This window comes from Acipenser ruthenus, chromosome 2, assembly GCF_902713425.1.
Source record: "Acipenser ruthenus chromosome 2, fAciRut3.2 maternal haplotype, whole genome shotgun sequence".
NCBI lineage: Eukaryota > Metazoa > Chordata > Actinopteri > Acipenseriformes > Acipenseridae > Acipenser > Acipenser ruthenus.
In genome coordinates this window covers 37,468,924-37,493,699 of record NC_081190.1, presented here as the reverse complement: position 1 = coordinate 37,493,699, position 24,776 = coordinate 37,468,924, and the positions used below count along the sequence as shown (strand labels likewise).

At 36.5% G+C, this 24,776-nt stretch overlaps 1 protein-coding gene across 16 annotated transcripts in view; it reads right to left on the bottom strand.

Moving 5' to 3' along the window:
- Positions 1 to 24,776, bottom strand: part of LOC117408684 (E3 ubiquitin-protein ligase NEDD4-like) — a 150,670-nt gene that overhangs the window by 18,834 nt on the left and 107,060 nt on the right. For 11 of the 16 annotated variants that reach the window (XM_058995493.1, XM_058995509.1, XM_058995513.1 and 8 more), the window contains 7 exons: positions 17,429 to 17,479; positions 14,948 to 15,009; positions 13,955 to 14,057; positions 11,131 to 11,288; positions 6,003 to 6,138; positions 1,680 to 1,850; positions 59 to 136 (listed from right to left, as the gene is read on the bottom strand). In XM_058995493.1, the coding sequence (XP_058851476.1) occupies positions 59 to 136; positions 1,680 to 1,850; positions 6,003 to 6,138; positions 11,131 to 11,288; positions 13,955 to 14,057; positions 14,948 to 15,009; positions 17,429 to 17,479 (759 nt within the window). Of the gene's footprint in view, positions 1 to 58; positions 137 to 1,679; positions 1,851 to 6,002; positions 6,139 to 11,130; positions 11,289 to 13,954; positions 14,058 to 14,947; positions 15,010 to 17,428; positions 17,480 to 17,934; positions 18,007 to 24,776 lie in introns of all 16 variants that reach the window. The other 5 variants (XM_058995439.1, XM_058995443.1, XM_058995451.1 and 2 more) reach the window with 2 other exon arrangements.

Genomic DNA, 24,776 nt, shown 5'->3' with positions numbered 1-24,776 from the left:
CCTCATTTAAGAGTAAAAGTAGGTGATGAGTAGAGAAGGGCAAGGAAATGTTGTTTACCGGTGGTGGCGGCTGGGCCTGTTCACTAACCCCGTCCGTCATGCTTGACGAGCGCATTCTGGACGCTAGCTGGCTCTGCTGAAAGAAAAGATGACAAGACAGACAGGTATCTGTAAACATACTTACATCTTTACTGAAACACTTAACACAAGGAATAAACTACACCAAAGTGTGCATATCAAGCTTGTAATTGTACCGATGCTTGGTCTCGGTATTTATCTTGCCACCAGAAGTCCTCAATACGATTATAGGCTTATTATATACACTGTGGTGCACATTATTTGTTATAATTAGTTTATAATACCTTGAAAAAGTAGCACATATGGCCATTTCCCTTCCCTTGTTTTTGTTTTGCCACAAAACTTTTTTGTTTTTGTGAAGTCTGTTTGGTTACCATAGTAAACTGAACTTTCATATTTGTGTCATGTTAAATACCTGTCTATGCTTCCCAGTATACAGATTTTCTTTCAGGTACGCTTTTAGTAAATTTATATCACTCAATGTCTTTTTTCTTGTGGCAGCATTTTCCTGATTTTCAACAAACACATCTCTGTCTTCATCAGTAATATCTTGAAATTGGGTCTAAACTGCCAGTTTGTGTGCTGTGGTGAAGTCAGTTAAGGTGCCCTTGCAACCTGTATGTACAAACCTTATAATCTTACAGCTCTACATAATAAGACTGTAAACTCCAGGAGTTCTAAATCGAATCAATAGGGCTGTAAACGGCTACTACTATTTATGATTAAGTTTTTTTTTTTTTTAAATGTGATCTTATTTTCCACATTCCTAAACGTTTAGCTCATTACAGATTTCAGTAACACTTATGCAGTAGCACTTCCTGCAATACAAATGTAACAATATATTGTTTTAGCTGTTTATCTTACTACAGTACTACTAAACAGAGGATGAGGTCACTATATTTATTTTTGAGAGAGCTGGCACCTCCTATTGGATACCCATGTATGCACAATGTCACTTTCTAAAAGCCGTACTGGAAAGACGTGACTTATATCTCAACTTTAGTGATACTGTGAAAAGTTTACCCTTACGATTTATTTATTGTATTAGCACATAAGTATATTTATAACGATGGATGCAGTACACAAAGGTATGTAATTTTATTGCCCCACTGATCTGTCGTACAGTAGGCATTGTATGCAGTTGGCAAATGGGGGGACCTTGGTTAGATCTTACTGGTGTTTTGTGTAGCATACAAAAAATATCTCTGAGTTATTTTTTTTCGGTGGGACGCTGCTTCCACTACTTATTTATTATCTGAAGTCAATATTTTATTTTGGAATTTGGATTTTATTAATATAGACACTTTTGATGCCTAAACTCCCTTCAAAATCACAAGATAATCCAGACTACACAATCCAACATAAAGCACTTTATAATTATGTTTGTGTTTTACAGCGTTTCATCAAAAAAAGGGTACACAGTGTTATGCTTTAAATAGTTTTCAAGCAAATGTAATAACACATTTTTTTTTAATGAAAATTGCAATTTAATACCATCTGAAATTCTGAGTCACAGATTCACGCAGACTAGATTTATGAGGCAATACCATATCACAAAACAGCACAGGAATAAAGTCCACTGCAGCTTTGGAGTGACGTACCACTGCAGGGACAAGGTGCTCTCCATTGGCGCCGGGAGAGAGCTGAAGTCTGCGGCTGAGCTCCTCAGAGAACTCTTGGGGGCTCGTCTGAGGGGCGCTGGTCGGGGAGGCGGGGGGAGGATCAGACTGGTTTGCTGAAAAGCTGGTCTCCTCAGAGATCGTGTCCCAGGACTGAAACAGAAAAAACACAACTATTATAATACACCAAACCAGTAATCAGAAATCCATTTTTAGGTGTTTATTCTATTAGTTAATATGTCATGTGTAGGGTGTCTCAATGTGTAAGAAATGTCATCTCGTGCAGTTTGGGTGAGGGGTAAGAGGTGAGAGTTGTGACTGCTCAAACTGTGCAAAAAGACATTTCTTATACAATAAGAGATGCCCTACACACAACGTATCAACCTATTATAAATCACACGAATGACGACTGTACTCAGGAATAGCTTTAAACCATTCCGCTCGTGAAATGGTTCAGTCCAAAATCAACAATATTATTTAACAAAAACAAAAGCGCTGCTGGAGAAACATGTTTTTTAAAAGTTTGTAGCGATGGTGTCAAGTTCATCAAAATTATAAGAAATAACAAAAGGTACCGGGTATGTGTGTGTGTTTTTATTTTATTTTGTAGTCTTTATTTTTTTTTAACATTGGAATTTGTATTGTCACAGGGTGACATCTGTACAGAGGATAAGAGGTACTGGAATTTTGGCAAATACTGCACTGCGATTGGTTGATTTCTCATACGTGATTTATCATGTCGTTTAAGAAGCTGATGTTGTACATTTTATGTGCATTATTGTACTTAAATTATTTTTCCCCCTAAGAAATGTATGCAAACTACAGCAGCACTCAAAAAACAATGCTGTTTGAGATTTGCTTTTACAACAAAAACACTAGATGGCACAGTTTACAAAAAAGAAGCTGAAACCAAAGTCAATTCTATTAAAAAGTGGAATTATCGACCATATTTAAAAATCCTAATTATTTTTATGCATCTTGGCTTCTCAGTAGTAAAATAAACATTTAGTATCCTTTTTATGCAACTAATTATTCCACAAAGACGGTTTTATTCAACTAAAGAGTAGAATGCAGTTACAGTTGTCCTGCATTACACTGCCCCCCCCCCTCTTTAAAACGCCACCCTTGCATACCGCCAGCTATTCTCTCTGAACAAATGACACCAATATAAAATCAGTGCTATTTTTACCCGTTAAATCGCCACCCCGCTGTCCACTTGAGCTTAAATTGCTTTGTGAAATAAATAGACAGCATTGTTCAATGTGGGATAGTATTCAGCAGGCTTACAGTCGTGCCACAAACAGTGAAGTTCAAATGACCAGTACAGTTAAAAAATAAATAAATACATACATACATACATACATAAATAAATAAATAAATAAATAAATAAATAAATAAATAAATAAATAAATAAATGGTACGCTTTTTTGTTTTTATGGAATTGTTGTTTGGGTGATTTGACACTAAATAAGTGTTTATTTATTTATTTATTTATTTATTTATTTATTTATTTATTTATTTAAAGTATAAACTGTTCCTCAAAAGTAACCATGTATGTTTCATACAGATGGAACCTACTGTTGTGTTAAGAACTAGTACTGTAGTTTTAAAAAAGATTCATGTTTTATTGAAATGGCCTGGAGATACTGTAATTGTATAACTAAAAAATGTAAATGTTTTGAATTTATTTTCAAACATAGTAGGTTGTGTGTGTGTGTGTGTGTGTGTTTTGACCCTCACTATAACGCCACACTCGCTTATTGCCCGTTTTTGCCCATGGCCCTTACCCGGCGGTATAAGAGGGTTGACTGTATGGAACCACTAACCCTTAGCAAAACACCTTTGCAAATGCATTAAGATAGGCAACTATGGGGATCTTTCTACTTCCACCCCTAACCAGAAAGAGGTGAAGACAGACACCCCCTGCTCCGGTTACGAACTGAAGCTCATCAACTACTCATCATACTTACCCAATATGTACTCTTAGATTCTCAATCTGGGTAAATTAAAGCTGTAGTCACAAACTGTACTAACTCAAAGCCAAACAACTCACTCTCGCTCAAACTAAAACTCCAGATACATTATCTCGGCAGTATAAAAAATTGCTTATGGCATGCAATACAAATGTCTTGTGCGTGCCAGTTGTAACACAGACAGAACTCTGCTAAAAAAAAGAATTGATATATTGAATTATGAATCCACATAACAAATGTCCCAGTACTTCAAACCTGAAACTTTTTGTGGCAATATTTTCCTCATGGGAACAAGCTAGAACAAACTGTTTTCACTTACTGGAAATCAATGAAAGAAATACAAATATATACAGAAGACAGGTAGCTATTATAGGAACTTAGCAATTGTTATATGGTACTAAGGGACCGAAATTTAGGTTACATAATTGGAGTTTAAGATGTAGAAAATGTAATAGCCTAAAGGGGATGTGGATAGGTACGGTATGCTACCCAGTGCAGATATGTTAACACTGTACCATGTCAGCCATCACCACTGTAGTACACTTGCACAGCTACTACAGTCAGTAGTAATAACATGGCATGAAAAGGAAATATATTGATTTTTTAAGTTGAATTTGGAAGCTGTGCAACAACAACTAAAAAAATTAACTAAAATAATACAATTTGGGTCACTACAAAAATGATTATTATGGTCACCAATGTTGCTATGATATTGATATTGTTCGATATCGATGAATGGATTAGCACCTAGTTATTTGCAGGAGTTACCGACCCCGTTTCTTTCAAACCACACTCTGAGATCACAGGATGTGGGGCAGCTGGTTATTCCTAGGGTCAACAAAAGCAACACGGGAAGAAGGGCTTTTTCTTGTAGCGCTCCTAAATTATGGAATGCTCTGCCTTCGTTTGTCAGGGAAGCTGGGACCGTTACAGTTGTCAAGTCAAGACTAAAAACACACTTTTATAAAATGGCTTTCTTTTCTTAGTGGGTTTTAATGTAACTTTAAAATTGCTGCTTTTGTATTATTATGTGTATACTGTTATTTAAATGGTCTGACTGTGGCAGTTGTAAGTGTGACATGCTATACAAATGTATTGTGGGTTGTTCTTTTTTCTGCTATGTACTGTACAGTACTTTGCGATACCACTACTTTATATCTTTTACTTTATAACTCTATGTTATACTGAATGTCACAAAGAATCATTATAGGAAAATATCTTTTTTTTTTCCTTGATTTTTCAAATCTGTGTGAAAGCCAGATGGCCAGATTTTCACTAACAGCCAATTACAGTAAGTGTGATGAGCCAAGTGTATCTATTGGATGCAGCACTATTATGCTAAAAGCATGCTTCAGATGCTCATTACAGTGAGTGCCTTGCCTTTGTCTTGAAGAAAGTATACTGTATGACTACTAACAATAGATCTGCTTTAAAATCCCGTGGTAAAGTAATTCAGTTCAACAGATACAGTGCATCTATTTCATTCCATTATTAAGACTAGTTTAGATATATGTACTGTATTACTGGTTTAAAAATATTCTAAACTGTTAGAAAAAAATATGTATTTATTTCCTAAGGTTATCCCTGCCAAAGGTATCAAAAAGCCTTCACAAGCTTGGTCACTTCACTGTGCAATGTGTATTATGTCACATCAACCTGCGTTGTTTTTTTTTACTTTCAAAATCATATGATCTGGTTTATACAGTACAGTATAGTACATAACCAACCAAATGGCATCTTTCATTGTAAAACTTATTTTTGTATTATTTAATCTTAATCTTAACTTGACCAATACATACATTTCTGAAACTTTTTGGAGATATTCTGAACAATCACTATTAAAAACATCATCATTTTCTTTCAAGACCAGGTCCTCCAATGTTGAGCCACGCCTGCTGTGAAGATCTTTCTGCAAATTAAACCTTGTCTAGGGACACTCTTTGTTGCAATGTTGATCCACCGGTTAGTTATGTATATTATTTGCCAAAAAATTGTAAAGAACAATGTAAAAAACCTGTCTCCCATCTCAGACAATACACATTGGTTTCTTATCCCTTCAATTTCCCCATAATGGTCCTTTCAGAGTGTGGGAAGTATTTCTTTACTGAAGTGGGAAAGGTTTCTTGTAATAGAATACAGGAACCACACATCAGAGAAGCAAGCGCCTCTAAAGCAAAGTGTATACTAGCAGACTAGGTTTTTTTTTTGTATTTATTTTATTTTTTTATTTAGTGACCAATTCTTTTTTATTTATTTTTTCCCCCAATTTGGGGAATTATGTTTTTTCTCCTCACTGTGTGTGAGCGTCCTCCGATCTCACAAGTTTACTTACATCATCCATATCTCTGGTTTCAACTTGCTCGTGCTCCAGGTCTTCACTGATGTGTCTTCTTGAGCGAAACACCCGTTGAGCCTCCTGGTTGATCTGTCTGATATTGTTGTCATTCTCCATCTCAGAGACCAAATCTCTGTGCAAAACAAAACAATTAGATTTTAATGATCCTGCAGAGTGTTAGGCTTTACTCTGTAATACCAGTTGGCAGTGCCAAGCCTCGAAACTGGGTCACATTATTTATAATAGGACAGGTCTCTGTTAGAAATGAATATTGATTAGGAATACCTAAATATGTTCACCTTTATGGATTGAAATTGTATTTACATTTTTGGACAAGAGCTTAATTTATTTTTTTAAGAATAATTTTCCCATGTTGTAAACATCAGCTCTATAGGCGTTTCCTGTAAAATGTTATGTGCAAAAACATAATTTGGGAAATATTATATATACAGTTGTCCCGTGTCACACCGCCTCCCTTTATAACGCAACCCTTGCATACCACCAGCTATTCTCTCTGAAAAAATGTCACCAATATAAAAACAGTGCTATCTGTACCTGTTATATCGCCACCCCCGCTGTCCGGCACCCGTTTCCCAAGCCAAGCAAACGTAAATATAAGCATTGTAGTTTCCCTCATTGTAGCACCAGCGAAATAATCAAGGCCAATTAAAATAACAAAGTTATGCAGTTAACCTTTGACTCGCTTTCCTAATTCATTGTTAACTGAACATTCATACCAATGTCATCAACACTCCCACTCCCAAAGCAAAACAGAAAGTACAAAATGGCGAGTCGACCCTACATTTAACACCAGAGCAAAAGAAACAAATCTGCATGTATGCATCTGAAAATAAGAAAGCAAGTCAGCAAGACATGGCAAATGTTTTCTCGCCTAAGTGAGGCATACACTGTTAATCGAAGGGCAATTGGAGGCATTCTGAATAAAAACAAACGGCTTATGGAACGGGTCGATTTGTTTAACCTGAAAAGGCTTGACACAGTCTGAAATAATTGACTTTTATAAACACAGTAAATGTTATAAAAAAAAAAAGGTATGGTAAGAGGTTTGTTTGTTTACGTGCAAATTTTGCACAAATGAAGGCTGACAAACTAAAGCATCAGTTTTGTAAACAGCAGAATAATGTTTTTTTTTTTTTTACTTTTCGTTTAAAGTGTTTGCCTGTACATACTCAACTTTTTTTTTTAACTGCTTAAAAAAGAATGCTGTTGAGCTTAAATTGCTTTGTGAAATAAATAGATGGCATTGTTCAATGGGGGATAGTATTCAGCAGACTTACAGTCGTGCCACAAACAGTAAAGTTCAAATGACCAGTGCAGTAAAAAAAAAAAAAAAAAAAAAAAAAAGGTACGCTTTTTTGTTTTTATGGAATTGTTATTTGGGTGATTTGACACTAAATGAGTGTTTATTTTTATTTATTTATTTATTTATTTATTTATTTTTAACTATAAAGTGTTCCTCAAAAGTAACCATGTATGTTTCATACAATGGGAAAAGATGAGGTCAGCAGTGTGGAGTGGTGGTTAGGGCTCTGGACTCTTGACCGGAGGGTCGTGGGTTCAATCCCAGGTGGGAGACACTGCTGCTGTACCCTTGAGCAAGGTAATTTAACCTAGACTGCTCCAGTAAAAACCCAACTGTATAAATGGATAATTGTATGTAAAAATAATGTAATTGTATGTAAAAATAATGTGATATCTTGTAACAATTGTAAGTCGCCCTGGATAAGGGCATCTGCTAAGAAATAAATAAAATAATAAATGATCAAACTTTACTAGTAAACCTACTGTTGTGTTAAGAACTAGTACTGTAGTTTTTTTAAAAAAGATGTTTTATTAAAATGGACTGGAGATAACTGTATAACTAAAAAAAATAAAACGTTTGGATTTATTGCAAACATAGAAGGTTGTTTGTGTGTGTGGTTTTTTTTTTTTGACCCTTACTATAACGGCACCCTCGCTTATTGCCCATTTTTGCCCATGGCCCTTACCTGGCGGTATAAAGAGGGTTGACTTTATATATATATTTTGCTAAGTTGTGCTGCATTAAACAAACTGGTAAGCCAAAAAGGGATGATTTCTAATAATAATAAAAGAGCTCAGGACTAAAAAAGTTATATGATGATGGAAACTGCAAGTGAAAAACGTAGCCTTGTAGCAGAGATAGGGATGTTTTGGTTGCCCCCCCCCCCCCCCCCCGTCAACACGAACTCACAAACTCACCTCACCTTCTATCACAAAAGTTTTATTACGGTATTACTTTTTAACTTTTGAGCAGTTTCTTTTGTTTTATAGTTTTACCCCTTACCTTCGACATTTACAGCATTAGGCACGAACATGTATTGTTCTAGTGTTTTACTTTAATGGCACGCAGCCTGTTCTAGTCAAAGACAGACAAAGGGCTACTCTTGAAATGCAGATTTCTTCATGGGGTACTGAGAACAAAAAAAACGCATTGGCTTCTTCACACAGCTCAGCCACTTTCAATATGCATCTGAGTCCAGTGAGACTGATCAATTACAACTTCACATTATGTCTCTCATTGCAATGACTCAGTGGATGTACAACAACAGGGATGGAAATAATACTCCCATTGTATAACAGTTTGATCCATTCCTGGTTTTACTATGCATTTAATAATACACACCAGGTTTTGTTACCTATACTCTGGGGCTAATAAAGCACACATTAAAACCTGGAATGGGTGAAACTGCAATAGGAGTCTTATTTCCATCCCTGAGTAAACAGTATGAAACGCATAGCTTTTCATCCAAGAACTAAACTTGTGACCCTGAACCCAACTGACATTTTTTCTTTTGTAATTTTGTAGCAAGGTTAGTACAATTACTTAGTGTTTTCTATGTTTTTCTGTGTTAACACTAGAAAGCCCAAGGCAGTCATTTTGACCATTTTTGGAATTTAAATTTAAATTGCAGTGCGCGTGTTTAAGATACAGATCTGTACTAATGTACTAATTACCCTGACAAAGAAAGAATCACGTAGCTGCAAAAATTAGCGAGATAAAATACTGTCATACCTATTCCAACGAGGAGCGGTCAAATTGACAGATACATATAAAACATATTATAACAATTAAATGTTGCAGTATTATTTGTATTTATCAGTCGGGACTTGCCGCCATGTACTGAAGTTTTATTATATCAGTCTGCATTCCTCAAGTGAGCGGTCTTCTGACATTTCTATTGTTTCAATGAGCCTCCTGATAGCCCATTATTCAGCCTTGACAGCTCACAGCGCCAGGCTGTCTGTCTGCACTCTGGTTACTATACAAGTCACTCGGTTTTTCTAAGAAATTCATTGTTACCCCAATACACACTGAAAATGGATTTCAGAAGACACAGGACTGCAAAGCAGTGTTTGGAATTACTGCAAATGTTACCAAACAACGATTCTGATGCAGCAGAGATGGACAATGACGAATCTGGCTCTGAAGCAGACTGGGTTTGTGAAGATGCAGCAGTGACACCGAGGGCGCAGGAGATCCCGTAGGAGAAGAAACAGTCCTGTGGCAGCCCCTGTGAGGATGCCAGCTATTTCACCTGCATAAGCCCCTGCACCTGATCCAGCTGCTACTTCACCTGAGGCAGCTGCTTCTTCAGTGGTAGTGCCAGCACCACCTGGCACTCATGGCTGGTAATGATGGCACTGTTTGGAACACTATAAATCCTGGTGTTGATGCCACAGATAGAAGGGGTGAACATAATATTTTGAGGGAAGTTCCAAGGCCCACGGCATATGCAAAATGCAACACTGATGAGAGCACATTGAGTGCTTTTCGCCTATTGATTGACATGCATATGCTTCACCACATACAACGTTACACTGAAGGAGAAGCTCAACGACAACTACAAGATGATTCCAGGTCAATGCCCTTGGAGGAATTTGAAGCTTTCATTGCACTAGTATATGCCCGTGGACCATTTGGTGCCAGAAGCCTGGGTTACTGTTGATAGCTGTGCCAAAAGCCCAAAGACAGTCTGTGGTAAGTGTACTGCATATTTTGAAAAGTGCAGGATCTGTGTGATTTGTGCCAGTACTCACTTTGTAAACGATTGAAAATGAAGCCCATTCTGTTCAAATGTTTGTTTGTTCATGTCATTTCGATTATAGTATGTCTGTGTATAAACACATAGCTTCGGTTGCGTATATGCGCTTTGTTATGTAGGCAATATAAACCCATTTATTTTTAATTGTTTTGATACTTATTTACATTGTTTCAGTTGTACAGTTTTGTATGTATATGATATACCTGCATATACACAAATTTATTTTCAAATATTTGTTTATTTCATTTTTTTTTTACCATTTTTGGAGGTTGTGCTTTATGTAATATGTCTGTATATGAACACATTTCTGTTCAAATGTCTGTTTATTTACAAAGTTTTTGTTGTGTAGATGCTTTACATGATGTTCCTGAATAAAACTATGACTTATATTCAATTGTTTGTCCTTTCATTATAATATTTATGTTGTTTTTAATACACCGGTCAAATTGACCGGTCACGGTTGTTCTATGTATGCCTATAAACACAGTCGTTCTATAAGGTACTTTGACAAGCTGCTCTTCAGTTCTAGTTTTCTGCCATAACATATGAAATGTCGGCTAGAACAGTCAAAGCCTCTTTATATTAGTAAGCCCCCCAAAGCAGCAGGTCACTAGATGGCACAGACTCGCATATCTAAAAAGACATGTGCTGATCTAGCCTAAGTTATGTGTATCGATGACAGACTGCTAGAACTGATCTGATGAAAGCATCTTGGACTTAAAAAACAAAGTACTTAAGTAATTGCAAACATCATTTTCAGTTTAAAGAAAATATGAAAATGAAATATGAAGCTGCTTGCGGCTATCCACTCACATTCATTATTGCAAATATAACTTTATGGCGTCCATTTTTATTAAATAAACAGTCTCTGATATAACCCGCTGCTCCTTAGACTGCATTAATACTATTGTTGTTTTCTTCCAAAGTGGATTTGTTTTTACCCTCCCAATATGTCACTAAATATAATAAAATGCAGTTGAACGAGGTCAACGGTAGAGCAGGTTTATATATTATAAGGCATTAACTCTTAGACAACTTACACCATGCTTGGCCTTTTCCACTGCGTAGTCCTGGTGTTATGGTTGACATAATATGTCCGGCCCAGGTTATCAATCTTCTCCTCCCACCCAGGGGGCAGTGGGGGTAACTGCTGCTGGCGCTGCGAACCCACATCACTGGAGTCAGACTCTTCCCAGCCCTGATAACAGAAGGACAGAGAACATTTTTACAGAAGATTAAAAAAATGGGCCTTTGCATGATTGAAATTACTGTAGTAAAATCAGCCAGGAGACTTCTGAGGGTTACTGTGGTAAATTATTTCATGGGGGCATGGAGGCTAATACAAAGTTTGTGTCTTGAGTTTTTTTCTAATGTTTTTGTCAACATTGAATCATTTTAGATAAAAAGGTATAGTCGTATATGCCTTCTGTATTTTCTTAGATTTTCACGTGCTTGATTATTGTGTTAATGCTTCAATACATAATGATCAGTAAACAAGTAATCCCATGGCAAATCAATACTTTTCAGCAAGACCATTCATTCATGAAAAGTTGTGGTTTGAACGACAGAACTGCTGAAGGCATTGGCTTTGCAATCCCCAAGGCAAGTAAGTATCCAACATCACCAATACATTCTACATCAAGATTATCCCTGCCAAGGGTATCAACAAGCCTTCACAGGCTTGGTCTCTTAGACTCTGACACTGTGCAATGTGTATTAGGTCACATTGATCTGCATTTTTTTTTTGTTTTAAAATCATATGATCGGGTTTACATCTGTACAGTAAATAACCAACCAAATGGCATCTCTCATACAATACTATGTCATCATAACCTGCATCCAAATAACTAGGAACACAATTTCATAACAAATTCCCATTTACAGGTTCATCTAAATCAGAATTGTGTGATAACCATGAAAAAGTAGGACACTGACTCACTTTCAAAGTACACTGAAAGAAAATGTATAACAAATTGCCTACATCACATGTAGTTAATATAACCTCCAGCAGCCTAGACATCATGATATATATTACATAAATTGTCCAACTGGATGATATGCTCAACAGATAAACAGTGACAACTACTAAATAGAATCACTGGTTAATTGAATCAACACATATTGTAAAATGCAATTGCTTTGTGGTCTATGTGAATAAACTACTTTGGGCCTGATTTTGATGAAACAGGGCACGTTTGTGCTGGATTACGACACCCCCTTCATGTTGTGATTTTAAAGGTAGTTTGAGCTTGGGGTTGCCAAAATTAATTGACCAATGACGTAAATGGGAGTCAAAAGCTATTAGCAAATCAGAAGCAAGTGACATTCTCTTTAAGAAAATGATAGTCCTAGCGATAGTCCTAGCTGTTCTTTATTGCCATAGCACAATTTGTTAATCCGGTATTTAGAAATGTTTACATTCAGTGAAGTTTTACATAAGTGATTGCAGTGTTTCATTATTTTCATAAACATTCATTATTTTTCTAGTACATACTTCCAGTCTTTGCAATATTGAGCTTTTTTGTGTTTGATATCAGAACTGCGATTTGGAACATGGTTTCATAAATTTTAGTGCTGCTGAGAAAAATAAAGATTTGTATGAAATTTTGTTTTTAAATACATAGGCCTACATCTCAAACTTAGTTTGACATTTTTTTAAATTTAAATATGCACTTATTACTTTGCTGTTTGTCTTCGGAATATCCACTATGTGTTTAAAACCACAACACACAAAGTAAAGATGCCTTAAAAATATATAATTATCTGGAATAAATGACTTCACAAAAGTATGAAATGTGGGCTTTACATTATTTTGAACAGTTTATTACTTATTATTAGAAACCTTACATTTTTTTAGATCAGCACTAAAGTTTATGAAGCTGATAAAAATCAATAATGGTACATTATAAACAGGTAACCTTTACTTCATTTTATGTTTAATTAAATTAATTACCAGTCAAAATGCACATACTAATATTTACTAGCACAGAATGATACACACACACACACACACACACACACACATACCCATATTAACTCTCCACAGTTAAATCAGTAAAATTATAATACCATTGTTTTGTATTGAAATGTTTCCGCATAAGAAATCCAAAAGTTATTTATAATCCAAAATGTGTACAAAAGCAAACAGTAGCCTCTTCTTTAAGACTTCTTCCCGGTTAGATTGTAAAATACAAATGCCCTCATTAGGACGTAACCAGAAAATACAGTGTATGTATATTAAATAAAGTGCAAACCTGTGTTTGTGACAGTCTGTGTGAACAGTACATACAATTAATTACGTGATGTAATCCCCTCATCTGTGATGCAGTATAAATAAGCAGGGGGGAACTGAAAGGCTAAACATCACAGTTTGCATAGCTACACTGTTTATTTTAGTTTAAAAAAGGAACACATAAATTAGAAGATTGTATGAAAAAAGTGTGTTCTCGCTCTCTCGCTCACTCCTTCTTCTTCACCACTTGCTATTGCATATGCACGATTAGATTTGTCACCCCGTGATCTTACCCCAACATTCTGACAACTGTCATTTGCAAATAGCTTATACTGGTGTAGTAGTTTTACAAGCAAACACTTAATGTTCCCCTGGGAATAAAGCAGCTTGGCTTTCCTGGTTGTAACATTTTCAAGCTGCCCATTTTCCACAATGTTCTCATTCTTTTATATTGCTTAGTTTATCACAATGAGACTACAATAACAGAAGACATAAAAAAAATAGGATTGAATAGATCATAGCGCTTTGAGGTAATATGATCCAACTTTTAGAACATGGCTGTGTTTACATACTGTCATATCTCATATGACTGTATTTACAAAAGAAAAATGGAAACAGCTCCATTACTGTACCTCAGCTTCCTCTCTCTGTTCCCCATTTTCTTCTTCCTGACTCCCATTTTTTGGTAAGTAGGCCATTTTCAAGCGCAGGTATCCCTTCACCCTAGACTTGTGGCTGTAACATTAAGTGATCGATTACAAAAATTGTAAAGGTTTAGGACAGTACACAAAAAAAACACCCATACTGCTCAAGAAATATTATTACGTTTTGAAATCTTTGTTTGAGCTTTTCATTTTTGTTGATGAATAGCTTACATTGTATGTGGCTGAACATTAGTTAGGTTAGTAGACTAACTCTTCACTACATTATCACATCACTTCAATTGACCAACATCACTCATATGGTCTGTTTAGACCTCACAGATAGATACAGTAACTGGTATATTTTTGGATATGCTTAACAGGCAAATTACAAATGCCACACAGCTACTGTACATTCAAGGCTTTATAAAATACATAAAACATGTTTCTAAGCAAACTATAATAGTGAGGCTCCATGCTGTGCTTTTGAGATCCTAGCATCCCTGAAGAGTGATGGACTGGACTGGGCAGGGTAACATTATTGTTCAGCAGGCTGAAAATGAATGTTTTGTGGTGGTGTGTTTATTCCTTATTTTTAATGCAGACAGCTGTATTGGCAAGTGTATAGGCGTAGTGGAGAGCTTAGTGGTTTGGCTCTCAAGACGCAGATGTATTTTCTTTAAAAAAAAGTTGGAAAAACCCTAAAAGGGTGTAGGGCCACAATGGCCAGCTAGAACAGTTCTGGTATGATGAGGAAGAAAGTTTAAATGGGTATTGGAGTGACATGTGCTTATTTATTAATGACTTTCCACTCAAATTCCTTCAGGGTAGAAATATATGTTCTACATTGTTGCTCTTTTCCTGTCCTTCAAAGGAATACTAAGACCTGGTCCATGGCAGCAAAACAAAGCCAAACACCATTACAGAAACACCCGCCCCCTTACCACTCAGTAAACATATTAATAGCATGCATACAGCACTCACCTTCTTGGTCTAAGCAAAAAGTCTTTAAAAGTATATGGGCGCTCCATTGTCGGATCCTCTGTCTATTTAAAACAGAAAAATAGTACTTTCTTGAACACTTAAACACACTGTTGACAGGGAAAACAGCAGAGCCAAATGCTGACAGTATACATTAAAACATTTATTGAATAAGTTACATACTATTTGATATGTCTTGCACATACAGTATATTGACTCACTTCTGATACATTTAGGCAAACAAACAACACCTGAAAGTGTTTTTCTTTGACATTTTGTTAAATAACACCGTGTAACAAATTTTTTTGTTTTTTTGGTTCCTGGGTAGTAAGTGTTATTTCCTAATTGCTTATGCCTCAAAAGTATAGAAAATGGCTATTATTCCCCACAAACTTTGCTTTTGTGACCAGGACAGTGATATTTTGAAATTTACCTATTTTCCAGAACATTCCAGATAGATTCAGTGCTGAGTAAACTTGGAGTAACTTCTAGAACTTTCTAGAACTTTCCAGTAATATAAATAGTAGTATAAATACAGGGGCCTTAAGCACACCAGTTCAGTTTAGTTCCAGCTGCCTAAGTGGATACATATCTGCACTTTTCTGAGATGGCATCAAGAGGCTGCAATGGTGGCATTCCTGATGGGTCTCCAAGGCGGTTTTACCAAGTTTCCCTGCTATCTTTGCCTTTGGGACGGCAGTGACACCAAGGCGCACTACCACAGGCGGGACTGGCCACAGCGGACCGAGTTCTCTGTGGGGAGGAACAATGTCAAATGGGAGCCACTGGTGGACCCCCGGAAGGTGCTGATGCCACCACTGCACATCAAATTGGGCCTTATGAAACAATTTGTCAGAGCTCTAGATAAGGAGTCGGCAGCCTTCAAGTACCTTCAAGACTTCTTCCCTAAGCTGTCTGAGGCAAAGGTCAAAGCCGGTGTCTTCGTCGGACCACAGATAAAGAAGATCCTGGAGTGCAATGAATTCCCCAAGAAGCTCACTAGTAAGGAGAAAGCGGCTTGGAACAGCTTTGTCGCAGTGGTTCGGGGCTTCCTGGGCAATCACAAGGCCGAAAACTATGTGGAGCTGGTTGAGACTCTGGTGAAGAACTACGGCACAATGGGCTGTAGGATGTCCCTCAAAGTCCATATCCTTGATGCTCATCTTGATAAATTCAAGGAGAACATGGGAGCGTACTCGGAGGAGCAAGGCGAGCGCTTCCACCAGGATATACTGGACTTTGAACGCCGCTACCAAGGACAGTATAACGAGAACATGATGGGAGACTACATTTGGGGGCTGATTCGTGAAAGTGATTTACAGTATAATCGTAAATCTCGAAAAACTACTCACTTCTAAATCTTTTGTAGTCATTTTTGTATTACTTTAGTATAAATACATGTTAATTTGGATTCATATGTTGTTTTTTTCTGACTTTATGTGAACGAAAAGACACAAATTCGCCCGTTTTCTCATTGGTAAATTTCAAAATATCACTGTCTGGTCACAAAAGCAAAGTTTGTGGGGAATAATAGCCATTTTCTATACTTTTGAGGCATAAGCAATTAGGAAATAACACTTACTACCCAGGAACAAAAATTGTGTTACATAGTGTAATCAGTTTTTAACTAAAGACATATTAAAGCTTTTAAAAGATACGGTGACAAAGTTAACACGTCATGCATTAAACCCTTTTCAAATACAAAATATTTGTTACAGAACTTCAGAACCACTATTAAGAGACTTAAAACTATAGCAGTTTTTGAGCAGCAAAATTCTAGAATATTTGTACACTAGCTGTCAAGTGCCAGCAGATCACTTTGTTTAGCTCAAAACAACAACTGTTGATTCCAAACAGGTGATGTAAGTGACTGTGCATGTATATGTAGAATAACATAACAATCGACTTATCTCTATCAGCATTCTGTATACCAACAGACTGCCTTGTATATACTGATCGGACCAAAACATTTAACATTTTGGGTACATACAATCAAAAAAGAATACCCTAGATGCTATCTAAGATGCAGATAAATCTTAGTTTTTTCCATGTGGTACCCAATTGCGTATGAGCTAATTGTTTTTGGCACAGTCAATAATGTATCAAGGTCATGTGGTTCAGTTCTTTTTCATAACTTTCCTTGATGATGTTACCCATAGTATTGTGTGGCGGGTTGGGGGGCTAATTTAGTGGCCACAACCTATAATTACATTTCTAAATGCATATTTTAATCATCTAAAATACATGTGTAAAGGGCCTCACAAAATAAAAACACAATTTGCCACACCCCCTCTACTAAAGTCCACTTGGACCAGAATATTTTTTTTTATTGAAACAATAAGAATTATTAAGGTTTTTTATTTTTGAAATCATGTGCTCCAATCTTAATTTTGCCATTAATTATTTTGCTGAAAGACAAGAATCAATTTGGGGCAGATACGAAAAGTTCCATTAACTGAGTTTTTATATCCAAAAATCACTTACTGGCAAATGGTTAAGAGGCACATCAACCTGTCCCAGGAAGTCATCTCTCGTCTGAAAAAAAATATTATTATAATATAATATAATACAATATAATATAATAATAATAATAATAATAATAATAATAATAATAATAATAATAATAATAATAATAATAATAGTACAGACATCTTTAAAGCGTTGGTGTTTTTCTTTTTTTTTTATAGAGAAAACTAAATGTATAAAAGACAGGAGTGCTTAAAAACCATCCACCCAATCCAAACAGAACAGTATGTGGTGTGCCTAGAAATATATACCATCAGTTGCAAAAAGAAAGACGTGAACATGTTGACAGCTTTCTCATCACAAGAAAAAAAAGCACCAGCCTCCGATCCATAGAAACAGAAAAACAAGAATTATAGCATAAACAAAAAAGGCAGAGGACAGCCCTAAATCACCAAAGCACAGCTCATGATTTGCCTCCTATTTTCTGATTGCAGGTTTGATTCTGACATGTTGATAGGGATTACCTGTCCACTGTTATACTGCCCATTCGTGGAGTGCTCATGAGAAATGTGCGCCTTTTTGCTGTGTGTAGCCACCTAAGGAACACAACCATTTTAGGGATGGAATGAACAGCTAAACAGTTGAATTATTGGAATGTACTCGTGTTCATGCAGGTAGTTTGGTATCATAAAGACCTGCTTTCAATTTAAATACAATTTTGTGATACTTAAAATAAGCTACAGTAGGTACATGAGGATCTGTCACAATGTTTTACCTTCCAATCCACTTTATTCATTTTTAAATACTTATCTAGCATTGGGAATGACAATGCAGAGCTGAAATTTCATGGGACAGTGTCCAGGTTTTTTTTTGTTTATTGTTTAACTTGCCCAACGTACTGCTTTACCAGTGGAAATATCATACAGTACATATAAATTAAATATTTAAGAGAAAACCTGTTCATTTTATTAGTAGAAACAGGTAGGTGTCCCGTAACCCACCATTTTCAGATTATTTTACAAATTAAAAAAGGCATGCTAGATAAAGTCTGCAAACAAAAGTCAAGGAAGCTGACTTGCATAGAGCCAACATAATAGTTTACTTAAGCATTGGACCAATAATCTCTGAGCTTGCTGTCAGTCTCCATTGCTTATGGAGATTTCTTTTTGTTGAGCCATTCAGGCATACAGCTGCATGAAGAGAATGCAGAAGCAGCCACTGTCACATGGTACTGAAAGCTTTGTTGACTTCCGTGGGAAACATAACACAGTATAATCTACTCTATTTTGATTTCAGCATATAGTGTTTGTACTGGCTTTTTATTGTAAATAGTGTAAATACAGGTTAAAATTACACAATCAGCTAACTATTGTAGTACATAGTTACCCCTCCCCGTACTTTTCTCAGAAATAAGACCTTGCTGACTAGCTTGTTTATTTACAATCCCCAAAGGTAGTTTTAGATGCAGGTTAACAGTCAAAACACCTATCCCCACCCTCAAACTTTCGAACTATCACTATGTTTTTGGTACAGAGATAAGATATGCTCTTCAACATTTTTTCTATTTTAAATGGGAACAACTTTTTTTTTAATATGTAAAACCAGATTTATAAATAATACAGGACACTACTTCTTTACGTTAAATGTATGCATCACTTACTAAAAGATGCACTGTCAAATAATAGTTTACAATTTTACAGTAATATATAACATTTACTGTTATCTGTTTATTGCAATTTTACAGTTTAAACTGTATATTCTCCGAAAGTAGTCCTTGGCTATTAAGTCTGATTCTAGTCACAAACTGTAGTTTACTGGGGGAGGAAACAACTAAGAAAAAAAGTATGTCAACAACATTACAGGATACATCCATTTTCAGTATGAGATTAAAGGCAGCAACCACCTTAAAAATGTAAATAAATACAGTACAGTAAATACATATAGTAGTCCCTCGCTAAACCGGACATGTCGGGAGGCAGACAGGTTGTCCGATATAACGAGGCTTCTGGTTTATAAAAAAACGTAGCCTAGTCTCCTTGTATTCATGTACTTCTGTAATTCTGTTCTTCCATTTATTTTTCGGGCTGTTCTTGGTGTCAGAATAACAGCTGTTTTTTTTTTTCAGTGCATCTCTTTGGACCATGCAATTCACAGTGATCTAGCGTCACACTTAATTTGATATTGGACTGGAGGACATACGATGTGTCCGGCATATCCGAATGTACAGTATAACAGTGTCTGTATTAGCGAGGGACTACTGTAAATAAATAAATAAATAAAACCAATTTTTAAATTAAACCTGTCACACAGCAGCACACCTTCTGCAGGGAACCAGATTTTAAAAGATATCTTATTGTCTCTCGTTCCCCAACATTGAACATCTAACAGCTACATCTGCTGAAGGAAAATGAAAGGTATTCTAAGAGCTGCAAATTCTATCTACACGTGTTTCCTGGTTCAACAGCATGTGCTGGCCTACTCACTGGGGAACACCTTCAGTCACATTCCCGACTGGCAGTAGAACTCACATAGTGAAACCGGTAATTACAAAGAGCTAAGCAATGCTTTCCTTAAAATGTCAAAGGGCACTTGAATAAATCAGTGATTCTTTACCGTAATGTATATGTTTATTTCAGTGATTCACTAATTGCATGGTTTATACATGTATTTAAACTATATCAGATTTCTACACTGCAAATCTGATAACAGTACAATATAAATACTATATATTTTAAAAGTAATGTGGGAGATGTACAGGACTGGTAAGCACAATGTCAGCTTTGAAAATAAACACGATTATACAGTAGACTGGTTTGGTATAACAGTCTCATCTCCAGACCATTACAGTACCTACCAAAGTAGTCTGTAGTCACTTATTATTCCTTAAGTGTTGTGTTTTACTGCTTAATTCAATACCCAACATCATAAATGCATATCGCCAACAGCCAGTTTACCTAGTCAGCCTCTGCAACATTCCAATCATTTTAAGATATGCAATAAAATAAATTACAAAGGGAATGGGAGGCTATTTTCCCATCCAAATACATGGTATTCATTTTCCGACTTGGCAGAAAAAGTCTGCAGGAAAAAAGCAGTCCTGAAATCTTTCTTGGTGCTTAAGAGAAAAATATTATGACAGAGACAAAAGAATGTTTCCATAAACAGCTGTGCCTTAATTAAACAGTTTTGAAAAAGGAAGCGGTTATGCAGCTATGCAGTATGAACTGTTGTAATTAAAACAAAGTAGACAGCCTCTCTTCTGAGGGTTTAAAGCAGTACAGTAATTGCCGCACCATGCTCTGCAGCACATTCTTTAAGAATAATTAGCAGGCAAGCCTATGTCGGAAGATGCAGAAATCCGTTGGTCGATATCCCATGGCAGGCTTCCTGTCTTTGCACTTTGCCTTGCCTTTGCAGTTTTATAAAACTGTGATGTTTATGCTCAGATGGAGCTTAAATGACACACTGGGTGAAGCAGCAAGGGCAATGCAACAAAGTTCCTCCTACTGTTAAGAAGGGAGGGAATTCAGAAGCATAAAGGAATAGTTCCATTCATTCTGTTCAGGATTTACTCTCAACCCAACTATCTCACTGACAGTTGGAAGCAGTTTCCCTGCCCTTTTCCAATTCACAACACAGTACTAAAAAACAGAGTATATACTATCTGTCAATCCTGTCTAGTACTGTATTGTATGTGAGGTTGTATCTCCTGTCGTAAACCAGCCACTCATAAAATAACCTTTTTCACTTCTAAAGGGTTATTGACCAAAATAACCAGCACATCTTTAACTGACACATATTGACTTTGTGCTGAAGATATTTGGACCCCACATAACATTCCTCTAGGCAGAATACAATACATTAATGTGGAATAGGATAGCTATCCTTAATTGGCGATTGAAGTCTTTGGTTTTGTTTAAGCAAGGTAACACATCATCTAGTCGGCCCAAAAAAGAAGCAATATCCCTTTTGTTTGAGTAATAGCTATAGCAGAGGTCACACAATATCATTGAACTTTAAGACACAGAGACCACTTCCACCTATTTTTTTGTTGTTATTGTAAGCACTACAGTCAGATTAGATTTGCAGACAAAAGGTGCTAGGCCTTACTTTAGCTAAACCAAACAAAAGGTGGCAGCAAAGCTCAGAACAGCTAAAAACACAATACTGGAGTTTAAATGTAGGAAGGAAAACACATATAAACAAGCTGGATTATCCTTATTTTACTGTATTGGGAAAATGTAAGGTAATCCACTTATTTTTTTTTTTATTTTTTTTTTGTTTATTTCATCAAGCTACTTAATCCAGAAGTTCAGATGTAAATAAGCCATTTTGATAGCCTGTCTCCCAGTCCTATCAATTCAATGAGAGCTGAGCATATGCCACAGACTACAACAATATGCTCTGTTCTATTATTAGGCATGGTAACAAGCTGCCCACAGGAGTCTCGGACAGAAAATGAATGTCGGGAGTCTCAATTAGTATTGTCTTGCTAGAGTAAAAAAAGTAAAAATGTAGCAATTAAACTTACTGGTAAATACTATAGCACAATAACTCCCTGTGGTAAAGTGTCCTGATCAGGGCTGGTCTGCGCCCTTCAAATAGTACCCAGACTCAGAAACTGTGGTTCAGCGCTTCTTTGCACACTTTTATTGTGTATAACAGAACAAAACATTTATACAAACAAAACAACACCCATGTTTCTTCTATCCAGGTTACCTGTGCCCACTGCTGTCCACAAACAAACATGTTATTGTCTCTTTTATAGGGTGTGGCCAGGGGTTGATTGACAATCAATAATTAAATCACCACCTGGCCATACTCCACACTTTTCCAATGAAAACAATAAAACAAAACAATCAAATAATTTAACATTTAAACTGTGTGGCTGTGCAAAGGTATCCATCTTGACCTTAGGCTGTTGCTCTATGCCCGAGCCAAGATGGCCACCAGCCACAAAAAACATGATTCTAAGTGTGCAGGGCCTCTGCTCTGTCACACTCCCCTATTTACAACAAAACTAACTGCAGCACTAACATTGACAGTTAGTCTTATAACCACCCTGTGGTTAAATATGTTGGTTAATGTTTATTTTCTATATACTTATCTGTTAGAGTATGGATAATGATAAACAGCACCAGAACTTATATTTTCTTCATAATAATTTGTTTATGGTACAGACGCCAAACCTATGTGGTTTTAATGAGTAACTTGGTATTGATTTTATTCAATCACAGGGCAAAGGGGATAGTGCCACATAGATTAACCCTTGCAGTGCCTGCAACAGGTTGTCTTGCTCCAGCAAAACCCTTTCTTGGGGTCCACCAGACAGGTGGAGATTGGATTATTTAGATTATTAGTACCACAAGAAGCCTCATTCACTCAGTTTCCATGCAAATTCCCATGAACCGAAGAAGCATGTGAGCTAAGTATGTGCGCAACTGAAAAAAGGAAGACTTTAAATCTGCAAATACTGGTAGTTCTTCAGTTGATGGGAGTTCCCCCATCCTCCACCTGTATGGAAAGGTTGTAAATGTGCTTACAATACATTCCAGGTACTGAGCAAAGAGCTTGAAGCAAACATGAAGCAAACGTGTTCAGCACCCCACAGTATCCTCACAAATGAATGCTGTTTGATTGTGAAGTGTTGGTGTGCGATTAGGTAACACTTATTGTAACACAGGGCTTGTCAAACTCAGTCCTGGAGACCCCCTGTGGCTGCTGGTTTCCATTCCAGCTGAGCTCTCAATTACTTAACTAGACCCTTAATTGAACTGATCATTTGCTTAATTAGACCTTTTTACTTGTTTTCAGCTCTTGAACAGTTGCATATTTCAAGTTCGCTACAAAATTTGATAAGTAACTTAAACTGCAAATGTTTAAGTGCGGAACACGTAAAAATGTCTAATTAAGCAAATTATCAGTTCAATTAAGGATCTAGTTAAGTAACTGAGAGCTCGGTTGGAATGAAAACCAGCAGATACTGGATACCTGTGTTGTAACATATTAAAAACTGAAGATATTGCAGAAGATTCTCTGTGAGTTTCATTATGAAATAAGGCACTGCATGGCTGACCATAACAACCATATCCCAAGTGTGTTTCTAAACAAAACATGTAGACATCTGCAAATAGTCCCCAGGACTATTGAGAAGGGATGGAATTCAGGAGCAATGGTAAAACGCCTTCAGAATTGCATTACTGCTGTTATGAATGCAAACATAATAACAGAATCTCAAACTAAAAAAGTTCAATTTTATTCGTAACATGATCTTGGCCTTCTCTATGGGAGATAGATTGAAGACTGAAAAGCAAAACACATACTCATCATGGAAAAGGGAGAGATCTTGATTACACTCTGACCAGGCACATTACAGTGTTATGGTCAGTACCACATGTTTAAAAGGTTGCTTGTGTAATAGAATATTTGGATTACAAGCTGACATGTATTTAATCAAATGTGTGCAGTGGTAACATTCCTAACAAGACACTCCAATTAACCCACCCCATATCGACAGTCTTCTTTAGTCAATAAAGCATAAAAGGGAGTACAGGCAACAACTACATTTAGTAGGCATACATACTGTCTGTTTCAAAATGTCCACTCTAGTGCACTGATAGTGTAAGGATTATTGTCCACATTGTCAAACAGGTATCACAGCAATAGCGATCCATGATGTGGTATGAAACAGAAAAGCCAGAGCACTTGTCTTATGTTGTGTTGTTTTTTTAAACAAATTTAGAGGACAGATCTCAAACCCCAGTGTACTAGATCAGCCATTCTGAAAATAGTTTTGAAACAGACTTTAAAGTTATAAGTGTAAAAAGTTGTCAGGATGTTAACAATGAAAATAAAAATTACAGGTACATTATTTAAACAGTTGTAGCAACACATAGGGAGGTATAACGCTATATTTTTCGGAACCCCGCTACTTACTCTTTAAGGATTTGGTCAATTGTATTGATTCCTAATGCTTTGGCTTTGCACCACGCTTGATCTTGACGTGGGGAGTGCATATTAACACAGAGGAAATAAGGGCTTCTGAATGTTTTCATGTTGGCTGGTCTTTTTGTAGAATAAAGTTTAAATAACCTTACAGGACAGCAATCTGGGAAGTCAGCCAAAGTGCATAACATTAATAAGCCAGAGGGAATTAACCACTTCAACACCATGACGTACAAACGTACGTCAATTGAAAACCCACTTACAGTACCATGCCGTACCTGCGTATGTCAAGTTTCCAATTCTATTCTATGATAGGTTTCTCAGTCTAGCGTTTCAGGTTTCATTCTCTAAAGCAGTGCTAGTACTGTGGAATGTGCAATGAAAGTTGGGGGAGGATCAGGTGACATTTGAATCCAACTGT